The sequence below is a fragment of the Meleagris gallopavo genome, chromosome 16 (genome assembly GCF_000146605.3).
Source record: "Meleagris gallopavo isolate NT-WF06-2002-E0010 breed Aviagen turkey brand Nicholas breeding stock chromosome 16, Turkey_5.1, whole genome shotgun sequence".
NCBI lineage: Eukaryota > Metazoa > Chordata > Aves > Galliformes > Phasianidae > Meleagris > Meleagris gallopavo.
The window spans coordinates 8527219-8549188 of NC_015026.2; the positions used below are offsets into that span (position 1 = coordinate 8527219).

Below are 21970 nucleotides of genomic sequence, written 5' to 3' on the forward strand. Positions count from 1 at the left end.
CCTCCGCGCCTTTCAGTTCAACCCCACAGCCCGAAAGACCCCGCTCCCCGAAAGCCCCCAGCCCCTCCGTTGGCCTCGCCGGCCCTTAGGGCCTTACGAAGCCCCGCCGCTCCTTACCGAGGCTCTGCCCCACCGGGGTGCTGAACGGGTTCCCCAGCAGAAACTCCATCTTGGGATGACAACAAACAGCGGCCCGGCGGCCCTCCCTCCTCCTCCTCCACCCCGCCCTGACTGGCAGCCACCAGCACCAACCGTCGCTCGCTTGGCCGGGCGTGGCCCGCCTCCTTGCAATCCATTGGGCTGCGCTCGCAGGTTCCGTGATGCCATAGGTTCAGGAGCGTGCCCATCACTGTCAAGCGACGAGCCCGCCCCCTCGGTAGTTCCGTCCCTTGCCACGCCCTCCTGTTGATGGACAGGAGAGATACCGTTAGAAGCGCACTCCATTGGGCAACGGTCGGAAAAATCTGCAATATTAATGGACAAGCAGACCGTCGATCATACGCACCTCCTCCCGCCCCCAAGGCACGGTTGGATCGCTGATTGGCTGACACGATTTTCTCGGGCTCTGATTCGCAGCCAGCCTTCCCACCCCCTCTCAGCCGAGCGGCCGAGCTCATCACGTGACATCTCTTAGCAACGCGCTCGGGCTTCCTTAGCAACCTCCCAGGCCCGGGGCTGAGGCGCAGGTGGGCGGCGGGCCGGTAACGGGGCGCAGGTCGGGCTACGGGGCATCACTGCGGATCTGTAAATGACAAAACCAGGAGAGAAAGTTGGGAATTTCGCTAAGTGAAGGTGTTTGCATGTATATAGGCTGAATTAGGACGCCTTTACAGTTGGTCTGCATTAAGGGCCTTCTTCAGAAAATCGCTGTTACTGTTTATAAATCTTCCTTCTTCCTCAAAATTCCCTTTACTTTTATTACAAAAATGATGTCTGAAACTTATGAAGCACCACTGGTAATTTCTGTATGCTGTAAATACACTCTTGTCCTGTGAATCAAACCTGCCTATGACAGCAAGCTTAGCTCTTAAAGGAACAGGCCCACCTCACGAGGAGGATCTCAGCAGTGGGGGATCACCATGGCTGCTTGTAGGCCTCCCCCCCTGCTCCTTTTAACTGGCCTCACTGTCATCCTTAAACTCTGAGACATGGTGTGGAGGCTGTGCTTAGAGTCACATCAATGGCTTTGCAACCTAGCTCGCAGCAGCGGGTTGTGGCTCAGTGATCTTCAAGATCCCTTCCCACCCAAACCAATCTATGATTCTATGTAAGTTGAGTACATCCTCAACATCAGCAATGAGGTGCTAGATCTTAATACTAAACTGTGTTCTTAATCCCCCGGAACTGTCATGCCAGTTCAATGAAAGTTGGAAATAGTAGCCAGACAGTAGCTTTATTATTATTGCTTTTTCTTTTCTGTCCATTAAGACTGATATCCTCTAAAAATGAGTCAGTCAGACAACAGCTTTGAGCCAAATGTTATTGACGATGAAATGCTTCAGAAAGCAGTTGAAGAGCAATGGCCGGAGGACATAAGGAAGCTTGCCAAAGCAGAAGGTATTAACTTTAAAGATGTGATGGAGCTACAGCTTAGTTTTAGAAGTGAGTATCAGAACACATATATTTATTGGAGGGTAAATGAAATAAGCATTAATTGGCAGCAATAATGATCATCTTAGGCTTTTAGTCATGCCTGGAAGCAGCAGTTTCAGCTGAGAAGTCTGGGTGGTATTGCTGATGGATGGCTTTAAAGCTGCTTAGCTTTATGCTATTATTGTCAGCGTTGTTCTTATTTAACATTTATATTGTGGTGACACCTACAGGCCACAGGCCTATTGGGCCTTTCTGTACACGGACAAATCAAATCCTGGGCAGGCACAGCCATCAGTGGTGATTATCCAAGAGCTGTTGTTAGAGTGTGGTCATTATAGTCCAGTTTGGTGGCTTCTTCTGATCCAGAGAATCATCACAGCTTGTCTCTTACTGCCAAACCAGTCATAAACTCTCATTCAAAGAAGAAGAAGGAAGAACATTTGGTTCAGTATTTGAATATTTTGGACAAAATCAGATAATTCATTGTGTGATCTGGTGGGTTAGTTCCTTAGAACACACTTTCAATTACCTGATCCTGCATGTATTTGTTTGCAAATACAAAACAAAGAACTGTGTCAATATTTTGTATGTGCAGCTCATTGCATTACACTGCACTCACTAAACAGCAATTGCACTGAATGCAATCTTCTGGGAAGCCATTGGAGGATAAAAAGAATTGAGTGTAAGAGTGTTCTGTGTTTTCTGTCACCTTGGTCCTAATGCTTTGCTGTAATACCTAACAGCCTGTCCTTGTGATTCTGTTTTTGGAAGAAGCTAAATGCAGCCATATTGATTAGTTCTAAACTGCAACCTTTGCAGAAACAGTAGACCTCAGCTTGTTCTCCTGTGATGAGAATCCTGAGAGCAGGAAAGTAACTTTCAAAAGCAGTAACTGGCCACTAGTAGCCTGCAAATGCAGGGAAAAGCAAGAGTTTCATTCCAAACCTCATTTGCAGAGCTGGAAGGAAAAATGAAGGTCAAGGCCTCTTAACAGTGGATTCATAAAGCCACTCTTGGCTGCAGCCAACACCCCCTCAGTGACTCGTTGGCTTCGCTGATGAGCAGTGTGCTGGGATGGGATGCTGAGGTTAACTGGGCTGTTTCACTAAAATTGCTTTCAGCCAGTGAACCACTCTGCTCTCTAGGGCAGTCATCACACTTAGTGTAATCTGCTAAAAAACATTTTGGAAGAAAGACTGGATATTTTTCCTTCCGCTAAACTGAAAGCTGACTCAGATGAAAAGAAAATTTCTATATTTATTTATTTTCCTGTGCCCTTAGATATCCTGCAGATTGATAATCTGTGGCAATTTGAGTATCTTACTAAGCTGCAGTTGGACAACAACATCATTGAAAAGATAGAAGCTCTGGAGAGTCTGGTTCACCTTGTGTGGCTTGGTAAGATAAGGCACATGGGGCTGGATGCCTTCTCAGGTGCAAAGCTATCTGCAATAGAGCTGGGATGTCACATTCCTTCTCAAACACAACTGATAGGAGCTTTCTCAGGGAAGCCTGTCAGCTGTCTGTGTGTTTCCTCATTTGACTGTCAAATGTCAAAAGGCATGAATATCAGTACTGCAAAGCAATCCTTCAAATGTTTAAAAATCTGGTTTTAATAAATTTGGTGTGGCAGGAACAGGAAGCTGAGATTTCAAGTCTGTTTTCAGGTTTTTTACTCATATTTAGAGGTGACATTCCGAAATATTGATGTAAACTCTCTGATTTAGAAACCTTTATTCTGTTTATAAAGGCAATGCAAGTATTTTGGAACTTAGAATCCCAGAAAGACAACGGCCTACATGCTTAAGGGCTTGTCATTTTTCTTGTGCTAAGAAGTGGGACTACTTTCAATCAAAAACTCAGGATACAGATCGCAGCACCATGCAGTGGTGCTGGTTCTGATGCTGGGCATATCAGTGGCTGCTGCTCCAGATTCATAGCTTACAGTATTTTCCGGTAACTGCAGCCACTTTCTTGGGTGGCAGCATAAATATATCCTCGTTTGCTGCTGAAAATAGCATGCAGGGCTTTGGTTCGTAAGCACATCTCAGAATGTCTAAATGAGTTCTTCCGCTCTGTTGTCTGCACTGTTCTGCTGCACAGATGACTAATGCACTTGTGAATCACGGCAGATCACCACTGTGTGAGCAGTTTTTTGAAGCACACTCAGGCATTGCAGTTTGCCCAGAGGTTCCAGTGGTTCAGCAGCTGCTGCGTGCATGTGTTAGCTGCCCAGGAGCTGGGGTGACACCCACAACTGGTTACCACATCAGCTGCCTTTGGAATCCTGAAGCGCTCAGCTCCAGCCGAGTGTAAACACTGCCCTTCATGGTGATGAACGTAGGTGTTAGCCTAGATGTTTTGGCAGGATGAGATGAAGAAATATTAACGAGTGAAGTAGCTACAGTATGTGCCTTTGCATATCTTCATTGACAACAGGGTGGTGGTAAGCATGGAGCTGACATTTGCTGGTCCTGGAGAAGTCACCATGATGGCAAGCTCTAATGCAGCAGGCAGGAGTCTGCAAGAAACAATGCAGAGAACCCCAAATTTGTCACAGAAATGCTCCCTTTTCAGGGCACCTCTTTTCTTTTAGTTTGGGTTTCCCCTTAAGGTTGAACTCATTTTGAGGCTGTGGGTGTGGACTCTGCATGGAATGTCTTCAGCCATTCCTCTCATATATGTGTTACAGTTGTAAGGAGATGTGTACATTGTTTCCTGACCCAGAAAATGGTGATTTCATGCTGAGCCCTTCATGTGGGACGCTGAGCCCCTCTGAGGAAAATAGTGTGTATAAACTTCTAAATCAAGACTCAGGCTAAATGCAAGATCTGAATTGGGGTGTTCTGCTAGAAATAATTTAACTTGCTTATACAACTTCCAGTTTCTAAACTCTTCCCCAGACTTGTCCTTCAACAACATTGAAGTAATTGAGGGCCTGGATACCCTTGTCAAACTGCAGGACCTAAGCCTCTACAACAACAGAATATCTAAAATTGAGCACATGGACACATTGCAAGAGCTACAGATTTTCTCCATTGGAAAGAATAACCTGACCGCTCTGGAAAATGTGAGTGCTCCCTGACTTTGGAATTGCTCCCCATCAAAGGATCAGATATTCTAGATCTGACGTGTACCACTACTTCCCTTTGAGGAGAATTTTTTCCTTAGGATTTCATTTCCTCTGAAGCCTAAATTATGATTTAGGTAAGCTATCTATCTGCTAAGTGTTTATTTCAGCTATTTCTCTTTTAGGTTACTCACTCGTGAGGTCTTCATTTTGCTACTGCTGTCATCTGTGGCAAAATTCCTATTGGTTCTCATGAATAAATAGCTACGCATGAGGAAAAGAGAGAGTGGGGACTAGGATATATTTGGGGTTCTTTCTTAGGGTAGTTTATCAGCCTAACACCCTGATTTGTCCACCACCCAGCTAAAGGCCATCTCTCCATTCCCATCATTTACATAGTTCACGATGTGAATTTAGGTATTTTCTTTCCCCAAAGCATTAAAAACTTCTAATTTAACTTGCCTGTGTTTGGCAGCTGAGCACAATATGTACCACAACATAACTGTGCAATCCATGAGCAATGAATTTCAAGCCCAGCTGTTTCCACAGCACTGGTAAGCACAGCATCTCTTTCCCCTCCACACAGGTGGTCTATCTTAGGAGGTTTAAGAACTTACACACACTGAATCTCACTGGAAATCCCCTCTGTGATGAAGAGCAGTATATGCTGTTTGTTGTTGCTCATCTTCCAGACTTGGTATACTTGGACTTCAAACTCGTGAGTGACACCACAGTAAGTATACGTGCATCTTCTTCTTGTGAAATTGGGCATGAGTTCCTTACAGAGCACTGGCTTTGCTGATATGCTCACAATGTTCTATCATGATGGGTTTATTCCCTGCAGAAATGAGACCTATGGAAACACACAGTATTTGTTCCATTTCCACCTAACAGCTGTGAACCTGTAGGCCAAATTCTGTCAAATTTGGCAGAGGTAGAGATGTCAAAGGTATTATGCGTTCACAGGTTTTGTGAAAGTCAGCAGCTGTGTGTGGGAGAGGAGCCTGCTTAATATTGCCACAGAGATGCTGCAGTGTGAGTGCAAGACTACTTAGAGATCAGAGAATCACAGAGAGAGAATCTCAGAAGAGATCAGTCTTGAGACACGAATCCAGAGGAAAGCAGGCTTGGTGGTCCTGCTGCTCACTGAGCTATTTGTTTCAGTAGCAGATTGACACATTAACCAAGCAAGCAAGTGCCATCCAAACGCACTTCCCTTTCCTGATTTTTGAAAGCAAGACTGTACAAGCACTGGTAACCTATGGGTCTGCTTTCTGACCCCAAGGCTCATTTTTTTCTTAATAATCAAAGAATATGTTTCATTTTAAACTTGCTTGGCACAGAGCAGGAGCCGTTCTTGGAGTATACATTACTCTTACCATAGGACTGGAAGGGCTTTCCAGGTCATGAGTCCAGTTCCTGCTCATAGACAGTATATCATTGAATTGCATGCTTAAATTTGTCACGCTTCAGTTGCAAGCTAATTAGGTTCTTGCCCCTGCTACTACATTGCCATCCCTTCAGAAAAAACATCTTTTCCCCAGAAATGTTAAACTCAGTAGCCAATCCATTCAGAGCTCAAATTCAAAGTCAATACAGGGCCTCCTGCTAAAAAATAACAGAAAAACAATGCTAAAGATGAAGGAATTGGGAGAGTAAACGCTGCTTGGGATTGAATCAGCTCAGATACAGTAGGTGAAGAGGCAGAGTAATATGACAACAAAAATGGGGTGAGGAATGGATTAGAAACTTTATAAGTAGTTTAATCAAAAGACCACAAAGAAGTGGAGATGCAGATATCATTCAGGTGCACCTTCTGGAAAGGTGGAATGCTTACACTAAGATTTGTTGGGCACTGCTGGGTAGTCTAATAATGTTTATTTGCTTTTCTCAGCGAGAAGTTGCCATTTCAAATTACCACTACCTCACTGACCTGCTGGAACACGAGGAAGCCCAGGCCCTCGCTCAGCTGGAGGAAAAGCAGGCACAGCAGAAGGAGCTGGAGTATCACAAGGTGTTTGTTCTTTGGCTGGTTGTGTGCTGTCTTGGGAGGAAGAAGTGCAGCAGATATTGACTTCTCCTTCAGCTATTTGAAGCTCTAATGAGAGGTTAACACTGGCTGTGCTAACACTAAGGCTAGGATTAGTCTCTGATCTTTGAATCTCTTATTTTGAATGAAAACAGGAACTGCTGTGGAATACATATGATGTGGGGAAACATATTTATTTTGGCTGAACAATCAGGCTGCAGATATAGACCTTTAGAAGCTAAATAGTAAATTGTGCCCAAGGATCTTATCAGCCTAATGTGAGATTAAGAAAATTACACGTCTGAGGGAACTGTTAACATTTTCATGGTGCAGTAACTTCTTTTCTCCTTCACACCAAATTGATGCTTTTTATTAGTTTTATGGTTAAACTGTTCAGGGCTTTGAGATCGCCGTAGTTCCACGAGCAGCCTGAAAACCAGGCTAGGCAGAAAGGTGATTTCTGCCACAATATGGCTCTGTGCTCCAGCCTGCTGGAAGACCAGGCTGGCTGAAAGCAGGAGGAGGTCAAGTGATAGGAAGGACACCTGCAGCTCTTCCTTCTGACCCTCCTCCAAGTCCACTCACTTTTTATCTGTGAGGCTGAATAGCCTCGTAACATATGGTTGTATGTGAAAATGCTTTAGGTAAGATTAAACAGTGTTTTCTGTCCTTAGGCTAGAGAGTTCTAGCAGTAAATCCACATGTGAAACCAGGATGGTCTTCACTCCCCTTGCAGGATGCTTTCATGACCTGGCTGGTGTATCTATTGTGTAGGTGTAATTGTGTCTGTGCAGATCATTACTTGCGCGGCACACCAGTGTTCCACTGCTTGTAAAGAGCTTCTAGGAGAGAGGCATCCTAAGGACTGGCAGCACTCTTCATTTTACTTAAATCATTCTTATTCCCTTCAAAGACAGCCTTTGTTGAGTACCTGAATGGATCATTCCTGTTTGACAGCTTGTATGCAGAGGATACAGAAGCTGCCAAACTGGCTTACCTCCCTGGAGTGGATGACCTGCTGCAGGCATATCCTTCCTGGGTTTAAAAAACCTACAGCTAAAACCTAATGACTTGAGTTAAGAAGGAGGTGCATCCACAGGGACTCTTCATCCCTTGCTTTTGTCCAGGACTGAAAGCTCACATTGATCTGAGATCTGAGGCTTTCTGTGTTCAAATTAGGAACAGTGCCAGAAAAACACTGCAAGACCATGAGACCACTGACAGCTTTAAGGCCTGGTATCTCATGAAATATGAGGGCTACAAACAAATGGTTTGTATTACTGGCAAGCTGGCCAGCGCAGCTTGAAACAACCTATTTGTATAACCACTCACTTCTATCACCAACAGGTCGTGAGATTCCAGCGTTTCAAATTCTCACTGTTGTAATTACCATATTCCCTTTCCATCGCCTGAATCAAACATATTTTCAGCAGCCCTCTTTCCTGACCCTTCAAGAATCAAGGCTTTGTACCGCCTTTAAGTCTGGAATCCACTTAAGGTTTAAAATGAACCATAAGATAAATCTCTGTCAGTTAGATTGTAAGAGCGCAGTCGCTAAAATCATGTTGAAATTGAAGTGGTAGGAGATAGGAACAGACTAATCAGAATGATATGAGTCACATATCTCACAACCTGCCAGAGCTGGCAACGTGAAGTTTTCAGGCCAGCACTTTTTTCTGATCATTTCTCCTATACGGGGCATCAGAAAGCAGACACTTTTATTTTTTCTTTTCTCATTCAGATTAATAGAGCATTGTCAAGGCCAGTAACTTGACCTTCCTTAAAATTGCATTACACTGGTGGGGAAAAATGCATCACGGCTTAACTACGATAGACTCTAGAAACAATTCCATTGTCAAGATAATAGCAGAAGAAAAATTGGCGTTATTTTTGTGATGCTACCAAGTCAGTAGTTTATTCTGCACCCTGGCTGTAAGCTCCGGAGCTGTATTTATTAACTACTCAGACACTGTATTCACACTTGTGAAGACAGATAGGGTTGTATGCTTCGTTCTCCTGCTTTGAAAAGAAAAGAGTCAGAGAAGCATACGTATTTCCTTTTTGTCCTCAAGGCCTTTTCTCCTCAAGCTGCCACATCCTTCTCTATACCCTTAAGGTAGCAAAATCCTATGCATAGAATGTGAACAAGTGACCCTGTCCTGCTCAGACAAAATGCTTGGCAGCCTGCTACCAGCAAGAACCACCGAGTTTTATATAACAGCAGCTTGTAACTCCTGCTTGAATTTGCAGAGCTAGAAGGAACATAACGTGTTGCTCCACTGAACAAACAAAATACCTTGACTCTGGTGTCACATACAGGAAAGATTTTGTCTCCGTTTGTGAGAACCTGTTTAACTACTGTCTGAAAGAGCATGAAAAACGAGAAGCTGAAGTCTCTGATTTCTATGAAGGCCTTCATGAAGTGTTGACAGCCAACCAAGAAGAAGGCAGGAGAATAATCCTAGACTTTGAAAATCAGAACAAAACGGTAATTTTCCTTACGCTTCTGTTAGTTTGATACATCATATAGCAGCTTTCAATTTCACTCTGAACTAGGGTAATTCCATTAAAATTAGGACAGTGAACCTAGATTTACACTGCAGTTGTGATATGATCCCTAATTGCAGAGTCACAGAATAGCTGAGGTTGGAACGGAACTCTGGAGGACACCTGGTCCCCCTGTTTAAGCAGGGCTGTGTGCACCAGGCCATCCAGGGCCACATCCACATGGAGATCTTGTGAGTATCTCTAGGAATGGCCACTCCACAGCCTCTCTGGGCAACCTGTTCTAGCACTCAGTCTCTGATCTTTGTTTTTCTGCAGTGTTAATCTGTACCAAGAAATGATGTCAGTGAACATTAACTAACATATTTTAGTGCTCTATATAGGAAAAAGATTTGAGGTTTGAAGTTCCAGCCCTTTTGTCAAAGCACAGCCAACTAACACTGACAGCTTTTATCTATACTTGATGTGGAAATTTAGTGTAGGAGAAAATTAATATGCCATGGTGTTGTCTGATTGTCCATGAAGGTAAAGTTCTTCAAAGTTCTGCAGGGAAAAAAAAAGAAATAAAGAAATAAAAGGAGATTGCAGGTTATTCAGTTCGTTTTCAAGTCATTTTCTGATTCAGTTCATCTTGTCAACAACAGCTCAAACAACTGTAACAGAAGAATCAGGTACAGCTATTGTAATGTATTTCTAGTCTGTTATTTTTAAAGCAGAAACAATCTCTTTTTTACATTCTACTCAACTACAGTCATCCATTGTGGCTGCTAAGGGCATCGTTTCTAGCTGGATCCCTGTCTAACCGTGTATAATAGATGGATCATTATTTTGTTTCCACAGAAAAAAAGTCAGGGGGGGTAAAGCCTGGTAAACCTGTCAGCTGAGCAGAGCAAGTCCCTGACAACTGACACTGCATGGAGTCACGAGCGTTTGCTCTTTGAAATCCAGGTCGCTTTGATTGAGGTGCCGTGTCACAAGCTGGCAGCCTGTTGAGTCACCCCGTCCCCAGGTCCTTGAACCTTGCTGACTCATGCCAGCAAACAGCTCTGGCAACTCCAGCTGGGATGTGAGCTTGCAGGTTTACCAGAAAGCATCAAATAAAGACTGATATTTATACTCAGCTACTTGATTCTCAGTATAACCTCTGTAAAAAATACATGACTTTGATAGTTCATCCTATAGGCTACAGCCTCAGCAATGGATTGACCTGCAGTGGGTTGAACAGGGCACAGTCGTTAGTGTGACAGTTTGCACGTAAATACTGGGATAGTCAGCATCCAAACAGTCATTTAAAGTTGATTGGGAAGTTCAAAATTTAACGCTGATGGAGAAGTTAAAAATCACAGGGGTCCTACCAGGCTGAAATCTGTAACCATCCTTAGGGTGTGATTGCCTGGCTCTCATCTTTTCCTGCAAGCTTGGGCAACCCGTAAGATAACACTTCTCTCTGAAGTTGCTTGAAGAGCAAAGAAGAATTAAGGGCCTTGAGCTCTGAAGTTGTTGCTTCCAGAGCTGTGACTTGAATGGCTGAGGAGGTTTTGGAGACGTCCTAACTTACACCTTGCACTCTCCTTCTCCACATTTACCACTGCAAAATTTGGGCAATGTAGTCTGTTTTCAGACAAGCCTTCACAGTTACTTTGGCTAGAATTCACTATTTCAGCCCATTACATTTCCTCTCGAGAGAATTGGATTAGATATCTTAAAACGTGTATTTCTTTCCTCCTATTAACATTTGATTGTTAATTTGCTTTGAACAGACTTCAAAATAATACATTGCTGAGCACAAGAGGATTTCCTTTTGATCTGAGAAATAATAAATCTTGTCTGATACAAAACTGACGTCAATATTTAATTCTGAAGGGCGATAAATCCTTGCTGTAAGAGGGAATCAGGCAATGATAGGTATTCCATATTCAGAATACTGAATCCTGCCACTGTGATAGCCAGTCAAGATTCCCCTTGACAGGAAAGGAATCAGGATTTAGATGTGCCTTTCTTTTCTGAGAGTGATTGTTAATCTCTTCTTCATGGCCAGCAATGTCAAGAATCCTGAATATATATATATATATTTACTTGAAATGTGTCAGAAGAGGAGCCAAAGTTGGAAGTATAGAAGGGTCAAAGTCATTGGGCACTGGGAGATGAGAAGATTTCTCACCAGTATCACTGCATTGCATGGGATCGTTTACATAGCAGCATACCTCAGCACTGTTACTTCCCAGTATGTAAATCCAGAGACTCACTGAATCAGCATGTTTCATTTCAGCTCATCAGCAGCAGGAACTTTTCTCACATATGTAACAAGTTAATTAAATTGCAATGGAGTGCTGAACACCAACTATAAGTAATTTATGTATCTCTGTGTTTAGAGGCTGGATGAGATCCATCATGCCAGCAGTCACGACACTGCTGAGTCTATGCGAGCTGAGTACAACGAGGACATCCTTCAGCTGTCAGAAACACTCATGACCTTGGAAATGCAGATGGTGGACCAGCTGGAGGTAAGGCTCAGGCTCATACCTGTAAAGCCTCCCGTACAGGATGCAGGGGCATTCATCTTGCTGTTGCTGCATGCCTCTGCATTGTAGCCCATTGCATAAAGAAGAGCACACAGTTCTTCCAGTCAGGCTCCTGTTATGTCTGCACCTAGCCTTCCTCTGCTCAAGGTTGAAATGGATGAGATCAAGCCCTGGACATTGATACGCTGCAACGGAGTCCTGTTTCTCAGAGCAGAGTGCAGTATTTTCTTCATATCTATCCAAGCTGATTTCCAAAGCTTTAAAAAAGGGGACTTGAGGTTGTTCAGTCATTATATAGGTCCGTGTACAGAACTCTCTGCATGGTATGGGATATGCATTTGGCATTCTGGAAGTGTAATTCTTTGAAGCTGATCCTCGCCATGAATAAGATTACACACGTTCCTGCTCAGCTTAATGCATTTGCTTGCATAATAGCTGCCTTTTTTCTCCTCACTTTTCCTTGAAAACTAGGGCAGGGCTCCTAATGTGTGTCCTCATTTAAAACCAAAAACAAAACCTAATCTGTTATAAAATAGCAGGAAGGGTCTGCGGCCCTTATGCAAGATGCAGCAGTTTACTGCTGTGAATGTGCAGGACAGAAAGCAGGAGCTCAAAATGGATTCCCTACTGCATCATGACTGTGCCTTTTAATGTTTTCTGAATTGGTCCTAATATATCTGCAGTCACTCAAGGAAAGATCAGAGACATTCCTTTGTGCATGCCCTTCTGGACTTGGGGAATTTCGGTGGCTGTGTTTGAACTGTTACATCAAGACATTAAGTGCAACACTTAACAGATTCCCCATCAGCCATTTTTGAGAGAGCCATTAGGCAGCAGCAATTTTCGTTTCTGAGGACTAAAACAAAAGCTGCAGTAAGCCCAGGCATTGCTTACACTTCTCACAAAGAGGCTTTTCATACATACAAGGAGAATGCAGCATGGCAGCGTGCAGGAGTACAGCACACTCTGTGCTTTCAGTGAGAGTACAAAGGGATGGGATGGCTCTAGAGACCAGGTAAGCGTCACTCAACCAGCTTCTCCCCAGTAAGCTGATTCTGATTCTCTGTCCCTGAACGAGAAAATAAACTCAGCGCTTTCAAACCATTTACACGCTTTAGGTAGGTCATTTTCTGACTGTGCTAACAACAGCAGCGAGTCCAAATTATAATCAATTTTAGGTTCTTCCTAGATTCCTTTTATGTTCATGAAAGCATTCATTGTAACATTTCCTTTTTCTTTCCATTAAGGAACTGATAAAGGAATTCGAAAGAAACATTGCTGTCATTGCATCAACATTCACTGAAAATGTTAAAGGCATATATCCTTTTTACAGCATGTTGGCGTGGATCTCTGAGCGAGGGGCATATACTTCAATCCTAAATCTATAACTGAGCCGTTGAAATAGAATTGGGTTATTTTTTGTCAACAGAAAAGGCGTTTTCCCAGCTTTGTAGGAATGGCCATTTAAGGTGCTCCAAGTCTTTCTGTGGAAAATACAGAGAGCACAAAGGGCTCTAGCTGAGTTCTCACATATGGAAAGTCTCTAGGACTTTTACAGCTTTCTCCCTCCTAGGGATCTTGCTTTTTTCTTGAGTATGCATGGCACAACTCCTGGCAGATCCAGCTAGCATGTTTTCCATGTGTATTCTTGCTTCTTTGAATGGGCTTCATTTTTGTGTTACTGATGTCTTCTGGAACAATGTGAGATAAGAACAGCAAAGCTCTCCCGTGGCAGATTACATACCTAAATCTGTGGCTTGGTGCAAATAATTGGCACATTCAGAGCTCAGCTTACATCCTGTGAGGCCTCCCTCAGCTTCCTCTGCAAACCAAGGCACACTCTTAGTTCTGTGTAATACATGGCAGTGAGGATGAGACCTGATGTCAGCTGTGATTAAGAGCAGAAAGTGCAAATCCTGACTCCCTGGCAGCAGCAAGGCTGTTTCCCAAGGCCTGCTGTGAGGACATGGGACACCAAAGCGCTTTCTGCTCGCCTGCACCAGGGCTGGCAGCCCTCTTTGTAGCACGTTCTTTGTAGCTCTTTCTGAGCCTCAGCCTCCTGTTACAGGAGGTCCAGTTTTATTTCTAGAAGTGAACAGTGTGCTCAGCCTTTTCCTTAACCATCTTCTGTACGATGACACAGTGCCGGGACCTAGAAAACCGGCACCATGAGAAGCTGCTGGAGATCTCCATCAGTGCTCTGGAGAAATCACTTAAGGATGAGCTCAATGAGGAATTGCCAGATGATGTTCGTGAGGTGAGGACAGCAGAAAATTCATCCCCACTGTGGCGGTGATGGGAAGAGAAGGAGTCCACAGCCTCTGCTTGGAGGGACAGGATTTCCAGGAGGCCCAGTGCAGCTAGAGCTGTGTCTAACCAGAGCGTGGCTGAACTGCAGCACTGCTGGGCATCTCTGCTGAGTGGGATGGAGATGACTGCACTGCAGGTTTCCCTGGGCTCTGCAAGAGCTGGTGGCAGCAGCCCAGGAGTGGTGCTGAGCAAATTTCTCTCTTGCTTCCAGCACTGCTCAGTTTGCTGGCTGATTTTCAAGCCCCAGCCCAGCAGGCACTCAGGCAGCTTCTCTTGCAGCTGGTTTTGTTCCGGTTCTGCCTGCTCCCCCCAGGCAAACCTAAACACTGCTCTGATTTCTTTGTGCTGGGGCTGTTTGCATCAGTGATCTCAGGAGCCCTCCTGGGAGCTCTCCTGCCCATTAGCTGTTCTGGAGGCAGGACACGACATTCCAAATGCAGCCTTCCACTGCAGCCCCAGTCTTGCTCTGATACTGAAGATCCCAGGAGCCTTTCAGAAAGTGCAGAGATCGTTGCACTGCTCCAGTCAGCAACGCTGCTGACCTTTTTGCCTCTGTTATTCCTTCACTTAGTGGTTAATTGACTTGAGTTTTGCATTTGCTGTGTTTTCGCTCTGTCCAGATTATCCCAGCTCCCCATTACTCTGGGTAATCAAGAGCTGACAGACACAGACCAGACCCCTCAGCCCCCCAGGGAAGCTCCCTGCTTTATGGGCTGTGCAGATGGCTGCAGTTACGCACCGTTGCTGTGCACCCATTTTGCCTCACTGCCATCCATTTCCACGGAGAAGCAATCTTCATTTGTTCAATATAGCTGCACTTGGCTGCAGGAGGAGACTCATTATGGTTTAGCACAGCCACCCTCTATTCAGAGCCATGGGGGAAGTCACTGCCTCGATTAGAAGCTAAGGCTCTCCAAGATGAAGATTTACAGCCAGTGCTACCAGTGCGAGAGACCCTTTCTAATGTGATTTTCCACTTCCCGCATCTGCTGGGACAGGTGAGCTGCAGCATATGCAGCCTTGCTTCAACAGCAGCTGCTGCGAGGGCTGACCACGTACTGTGAGGTGCTCTCTGCTCCAGAAGGTGAGGCCCAAGGTGCTGCCTCTATTTCCCCATACCTCCCTCCACACAGAGGGAAAAGCACTGGAGTCATCCTGACGATTAGGGCTTTGTCAGTCTGAAACAGAGGTATTTTCTTCCCCCAAGCACTGCAGTTACTGTGCTGTAGTTCTGAGCTCTGTGGCTTTCGCTGCGTGCCTGCTGCTCCCCTGATCCAGTCATATTATCTCCTAGTTTCTTGGGGACAAAAACACCATTGTCAACATGGTCAACAAATCCCATAAAATCCACCTGCTGAAGATCAGCATGCGAGAGTGTGACATCCTCCTCAACATGTATCGCTGGGAGGCCTCTGTGAAAGAGAAGGTAAGGAACCTTCATGCTCACATGAAGGGATGGGTTACAGATGGTCTGCCCCACGTGGCAGGGGCACCGCTAGGAAAGTTGCTCCCCAGGCTTTGCTGGAGACCTCTGTGCTGCAGCCAGGACCCCAACAAGCCTGCGGGTTCACTACTTGGTTTCAATTTATTCAGGCTCTTCAAAATGAGATTGATAGAAACCGCAACCGTGTCAAAGAGATTTTTCAGTACATCGATGATCTCCAGGAGCAGCTGGATAACACACAGATTCCAGAGCTCACAGAGTAGATCTGCCATGGGCCAGGCAGCTGCCTTATCTGGGTGCACGCTGCAGCAAAACACTCAGCAAGAATGCTGCCCCTCTGCGCCTGTGCTGTCTGGAACATTTCAGGCCAAAGGCATACTCCTTCCATCCTGCCATGGTCAGCAAATAAAAGATACTTATTGTTTCTGTAAAAGCACACGAAGCTTTGTCTCTTCCATCACGTTGGCAGGAAGCCCTTCCCGAGTTCAGACCTGGTCACAAGGGGTTATGGCTCAGCTGTGAGCTAATTGAACCAAATCATCATAGCACATCATGCCTGAAAGCTTTAGTACCTGCAAGCACAATGGCAGGAACCTGTGAGCCACAGGCACATGGCAGCAGCCGGGGAGAGGAGCGCTCTCCATCAAACCACTCCCAGAATAACAGCAGGTTTCTAGCTCAGCAAGCACAAGGCTGTGGCTGGGGCTCTGCGTGCCTAGCAGCCTTGTCTTGTCACTGCCTCTTGCAAAAGCAGCTTTCTGCAGCGTGAGCAGAGCAGCCCCCAGCTAGCAGGAAGGGAAATCAATGGTTCCACAGGAACTCACACACTGCCGCTCGCAACAGCCAAGCAAGGAGTCATTAATTCCACTCCTTGCTCAGTGACAGCAGCTGCTGTACTCACTTGTGGGCAGCTTCTGAGGAATGATGCTGGCCAGGGCGGTACTGCTAGAGGCAAGCAGCAAGGAGAAAGGTGGGAAGGTTAAATGAAAGGGTGGCTGCATATGCACTCTGGGGAGAGACCAGGTCTCCTGAAAGCCCTTTAGCTGGTGCTGCCTGATGTACGGATTTGGCTCCGAGTGCCTTATGCTTTTGGAAATGGCTGCAGCCCAGGTTTCCCCCTCCCTGCTTGCTCCAGCGCTGCACAGTCAGCTCCCTGCTGCTCCGTGGCTGCTAGGACAGGGCACCTAGCACAGAGAGACTCACACAGAGAAAGCTATTCTGATAGCTAGTGCCTGCTCAGCTCTGCTTGGTGACTTTCTGCCTACAGCCATTCCCACACCTGCACAGAGCCCAGCAGCTCAGAATCTACACCATGGTTTGACAATTAAAACAAAGAAATACTCAGCAACATTAGCTTTCAGTATCTTGCAGAGGCGTGCCTTTAATCAAACAGAGAGACCCTGGTGTTACATACAGGCACACTGAGGGATGAAGAACAGATGCAACGGAGTCTGTTTTCAGATTTCCATAACAAGTGTGTGTCAGGAGCTGGCAGCTATGAAGACATGTGGCATATGCTAGGTGTGTCTGTGCTGTGCCCTGCCCAGGAAGCTGTTTCTTTCAAGGGAGCTCCTCTCATGAATTACAGACACTGGTAATGGACAACGCTGCTGCCTTGAATACACAGAGGAAGCTCACCTTGACCTTTCCTCCTCATGGGCTCAAAATTGCTGGCGCTGCACTGCAGCAAAGAGCTGCCCATAAAGCCACAGTTCCTCAGCACAAGGCTGATCCCAGACAAGCTGTGGTGGCAGGATGGTGGTTACCCTCTCTGGGTCACGGCAGCAATTCACTGCATCTTCCTCCTCCACCTAGTCCCGCAGCCTTAGTCCTGCAACAGCTTGTGTTTTACAGTCGAGCTCTCTGAACAGAGATGAACAAAGAGAGTCCCAGCTGCTGCACGAGCACGCAGCTCACACAGATCATAGTCATGGGCCCACTCCACATTGCCCCACCGCTGAATCTGAAGGAGAGGAGGAACACAAGTCAGTTCAGAACTGGATTACAGACTGAGCTGCTAGGCAACTCAGCCTCCTTTCTCATGTCTGTGAAACACAGACAGCCCTCCAGGAGCTGTGCTGACTGCATGCTACTAGGGTAGGGAGATCTCTGGATGAATATGGTGGAAGGACATGCTTCCTCTGTACTGAACTCTGAGGCAAAACCCCTTAAAGGGAGGATGAAAATACTCTCATCAACTTCAGCTGTTCTGGGACAGGGAGAGCTTCACACCAGGCTAGATTCCAGCTTGTGCTCTCACAGGAAACAATTTAATAATAGTTTGGGAGTCTAGCAAGGCCTCCAGGCTGGAAAACCCACAGTAAGAGAAGCCATCCATGGCTTTGCACTTCAGATTAGAGAAGGAGAAAAGCTGGGTTCTGCAAAACGAAACTGGCAGCCCCAAGAGCACCCTGGGCTGTTGCATCTATCATGTTGCTCTACAGCAGCGTGCTCCAGACTAGTGGAGTGGAACCTCTCCTGTAATAGCAGGCACTTCCCCTGCCAGTTATTTGTGGTGGGGGGGGTGCATTTGTCATGCTGAGATTATTGCTATTTGAATTATAGGGTTGCTCTGTAACATAATTTACCTGGTATTCTTCCTCCAGCCGAGACAGAAGGACAGCTTTCTCTACTGTAATGTGCCTGTCAATCAGGCCCATGGACAGAATCAGAGATTTCAGCTGGGTGATTACATATTCTATACCTGGAAGGGAAAAATCCAAAACAAACAATATTCATGGTTGTTTTCCGCAGCATTACAGCAGCATCTTCCCAGGCTCTGAAAGGACAGTTATGCTGTGGTCCCCCCTCAGGCAGATCAGAGTGATGCCTCCCCACTGTCATCTGGGCTCCTAACAGCCAGATGTGCAATTAACAGCACAATAGTGCTCTCCTGACCACCATCACTGCACTGACCTCAATGCTCTGATCACCTCTGGCATATCAGCAGGAGGGGAAAAACATTACAATCTCTCCCCTCTCCCATTGAGAGGAGCTCTCCTGCCCTTGTACAGCCCACACAGCCTCTCACCTTGCAGAGCCCACATGTTGTAGGAGGCCAGGTGGCTGATGAAGGTGTCCCTGGTGCTGGCTGAGATGTTTGGTCCCATGATGCTGGTAGAGGATCCGATTGCCACGTTGTACCTGACATGATCATATGGCCCCTTAGAAAAGCTCGTGGATCTTGCAGTGCTGAGTCACGAGCACTACAGCTATGGGCTTTAGAAATAGCTTTAACCTCTCACCTTTTCTCAGCCCAGGCAACAATGGGATCCCATTCTTTCTTCTGCAGCTCTGCCAAGGCAGCTGGCTCCTCCACACGATAGCTGGAACATTGCACAACAAAGCCATGTGGGCGTTCACTCACAAGCTGTCAGACTGCTCCCAGCCAGACTACAGCACTCCTGGGAAGGAAGTCTGTGCCCTCCATAGACCACAGTATGGGGAGCATAGGCTTCTTGTCCACCCTACCAGCAGCTGTGACTGGGAACAATCCCCCCTCTCTTCCCCAAATTCAGAGCTTTTTATTGTTCTAGAAGGGACAGTTCTATGCAGCTCTGTAACAGAGCTACAATCCGTACAACACAAGTCAGCAGATTACCTGAAATTGGCCAGAGTGCGCAGCAAGATTTAGTGATGAGAACATGGGACAAATCCCACAGGGCCCCTCCTGCTGCCTCACATGCCCAGTGGCTCAGCTCAGCACTCACCAGCCACCAGCCAGACCAGCCCAATGCAATCAAAGTCACAAAGAGCAAGGTGTTTCCCTTTCTCTTCAGGAGCAGAGCAGTTGCCAGTGGACACCTCAGAGGCTGGGACTGCGAGACATGAGCTTGGGCAGGTTGGATTCTACAACCCACAGGAGCTTTAAGGAGCAAAGTCCATTTTGCTACTAGTACAGGTAATCTAAGCTTCCTACACCTTTATGGTATAGGAGTGCCAGGGGACTGGGCTGACATTCTCCCAAGCTTTTCTTAGCTTTTCCCCCAAGGAAATCCTCATTTCTTGCTGCTCCTGCCCCCTGCCCAACATGGACATCTCCAAAACAAATTTCAACAAAGGAGCTGTTCTCCCTCATATTTACGCCCTTTAAATGCATGGAGTTCCACTAGATTTGTGGACATAGGATTGGCCTAAACTAATTCCAACCCTTGGGCCAAAGCCAGGACAGACCAGGGCCCTGCAATGATTTGGTTAGAGCAGACATTTTCCCTCAGTTCTCTTAACCTCTCTTCCAAAAAACCACTCTGCAACAAGACAACCCCACCTCTGTGCCAGTGCATCCCACAGTCTCTTACCAGAGAGTGTCAGTCTCCAGGAACTTCACAGCTGCACGGATCAGCTGCACTTTGTTTCGCTGAGTGGGATTGTCCAGAGCTGTGTTGCACAGAGTAGTCTGCAGGATAAAGGCAGCTGAAATCACTGTTATCCAAAGCTTGAGGAAGCAGCAGCTTCCATTGTACAAGGTCAAGCATAAGCAGAAGAATCTGGGACAGACTGCGAGAATCAAGAAGCTCACTTAAGAGGGAAACGTAGAGCCAGAATATGGCTCATATAATAGAGTTTATCCAACTTCCTCATACCCCTTGCTATCCCCAGACATGCTCTCCAGCCCCTTCTCAAACTCCTCAGTGATACAGGTTTCCCTCCCAGTCCTCTATCCAGTACCCAGCTGCCTGTACAGCCTCAAGTTGTCCAGAGTGCTCAGCCAAGGTGCTGAACTCCTGTTCCCACTTCAACTGACATTAGGACAGCCTGCTCTCTGTGTTCTGCCTCTGGAGACCGTTTTTGTGCTTCAACACTCTGACCTGCTGTGCTCACCAGGTGCATAGTGTAGAACTTGATGGTGTCTTTCTGAGAGTCCCATTCTGTTGCCACTGCAATGGCCAAGGCCTCACTGGGGACAGTGAAGAGCTTGGCCTGGGGTGTTTTCAGCTTCCGATGGTCCAGGTTGATTTCAAAGCCTCCTGGGGAATCAGAGTAGAAATCCTGGGGAATTAAAGAGGAGCATGCACTAAGGAACAACAGACTACCCCACAGAGGGAACAAGCTCAGAGCTGGAGCTGAAGAGGGCATGGAATCAGCAAGTTTCCAACCATCATCAACATTTTGACATTGCCCTTCCCCCAAATGATGCTGGAAACTTTCCCACCACGGTTTTATTACAGATGAGGAAAGGACAAAGCATGCTGGTGACAAACAGCCCATTTGCACAACAGGGGCTGCAGGCATGCCACTGCCTTGTGGTGAAAACTCCCTGCATGAGTACCAGCCCTCACCTGCACTCACCTTCTCCTTGTGAGATGCTCACATTCTGGTAAAACCGCTTCCTCTCTGGGGGTTGAAAACAGAGCAGTTGAAAGGGCAGTGAGAGGAGGTTTGGTCCCCTTCCCTTCTCCCGTCACAGGTCAGAACATAGGGAGCCCTCAGAGCTGCTGCAGCCCACAGAACTGTCATGAAGTCCTGCTCATTCATCCACTCCCCAGCCCCTATCCATTTTTGTAAGCTCTATTCAACCTGGGAGGTGTCACGATACCGATGACACCCACGGCAGTGCCCCAGCCACCCATAGGAGCAGGTTTCTCCTGCAGACACCACCTGCAGGCGTCAAGAACCCTGTGCACAGAAGCAGGATCATGTGTCAGACATGTTGCATGTGGCAGCTAAGTCACTGGGGAGGAACCACTGCCCTCAGCTCACCACAGCCCACAAATCCCACCCAGCAGCTCAGGTGCACACCTGCTCCCCAGCACACTGAGCACAGGGAACTGCTGGTCCGATTTCCAAGGAGCCTACTTTCATACCAGCACCACTCCACGCACTGCCAGCAAAATCCCAAGAGCGTGGTTTATGTGGGAAGGAGTGCTGCTGGATTCACCTCACCCACTTAAGGAAGGAAGAGTCTGCATGATTCCTGTGACAATTAGAACCAGCTCCTAAATGCTGAGCCCATTTAATCCACCTCCTGGCTGGCTGTCACTGTGCACTGCTCCCTGCCAACATGGGCCCAGCAAGGAGAGGGAAGGGGATGCACTCATTCTCGGCCCCTTGCAAGTTTCAGGGCCTCAGGAAACGCCTCACTACTGGAGCACAGCTCTGAGAGGATTCAGGCACTTGAGCCCTCGGTGGGCTCCCAATGGCCCCACGACGCTTCAGTGAAACTCGATTACCATCCTCCCATCCACGTGTTTCCAGCAAGATCTGTAGAGAGGACGCACAGTCCAGCACGTGCCTGAGCCACGCCTGGGAGGGGGTGGAGAAGGTCATTGCCATCCCACCCGCAACCAGAGAAAACCATCAAATCCACAAATGGGAAAGCAACAGCTCAGAGCGAGGCCCCACAGCCTCCTTACCCAATTTGGAGCGGATTTTACCACTTCTCACTTTCTCCAGCCTATTCTGAAGACCCAACACCTCTCCCAACCCTCAGGTGACCTTGACGGGGGTCTCCCACGAAACGCCCTCGGGACCCCCCCGCCGAGCTCCCCCCTCTCAGA

The 21970-nt window shown here is 46.7% G+C and overlaps 2 protein-coding genes across 7 annotated transcripts; one reads left to right on the plus strand and one right to left on the minus strand.

Annotated features, from left to right (window-relative positions):
• The first annotated feature begins 429 nt into the window (after positions 1-429).
• Positions 430-15909, plus strand: DRC3 (dynein regulatory complex subunit 3). Of its 6 annotated transcripts, none has more exons than XM_019620552.2 (13): positions 430-715; positions 1429-1602; positions 2875-2991; positions 4497-4663; positions 5250-5396; positions 6558-6677; positions 7606-7718; positions 9006-9180; positions 11570-11701; positions 12967-13037; positions 13853-13976; positions 15324-15455; positions 15623-15909. In XM_019620552.2, the coding sequence occupies exons 2-13, from the start codon at positions 1446-1448 to the stop codon at positions 15734-15736; spliced, it is 1569 nt and encodes a 522-aa protein (XP_019476097.1). In that variant the 5' UTR covers positions 430-715; positions 1429-1445; the 3' UTR covers positions 15737-15909. The 6 variants fall into 6 exon arrangements, with proteins under 6 accessions (XP_019476097.1, XP_019476099.1, XP_003210671.1 ...); XM_019620554.2 differs by having other exon boundaries at positions 430-686; positions 1429-1557; XM_003210623.4 differs by having other exon boundaries at positions 432-686.
• A 917-nt stretch (positions 15910-16826) lies between these two features.
• ATPAF2 (ATP synthase mitochondrial F1 complex assembly factor 2) lies at positions 16827-21940 on the minus strand. Its single transcript, XM_019620564.2, is given in 8 exon segments — positions 16827-17436; positions 18062-18177; positions 18505-18617; positions 18719-18799; positions 19772-19869; positions 20295-20440; positions 20763-20870; positions 20873-21940. Coding segments are annotated over 8 exon segments (876 nt in total). The 5' UTR covers positions 20949-21940; the 3' UTR covers positions 16827-17298.
• Positions 21941-21970: the final 30 nt, after the last annotated feature.

Bases quoted from the DNA above. Each gene is read 5' to 3' on its own strand.
- DRC3 (XM_019620552.2), top strand. From the start codon at position 1,446: ATGAGTCAGTCAGACAACAGCTTTGAGCCAAATGTTATTGACGATGAA. The intron at 7,719-9,005 runs ATATCCTTCCTG...CTCTGGTGTCAC, and splicing joins GTGGATGACCTGCTGCAGGC to ATACAGGAAAGATTTTGTCT. The intron at 15,456-15,622 runs GTAAGGAACCTT...CAATTTATTCAG, and splicing joins AGGCCTCTGTGAAAGAGAAG to GCTCTTCAAAATGAGATTGA.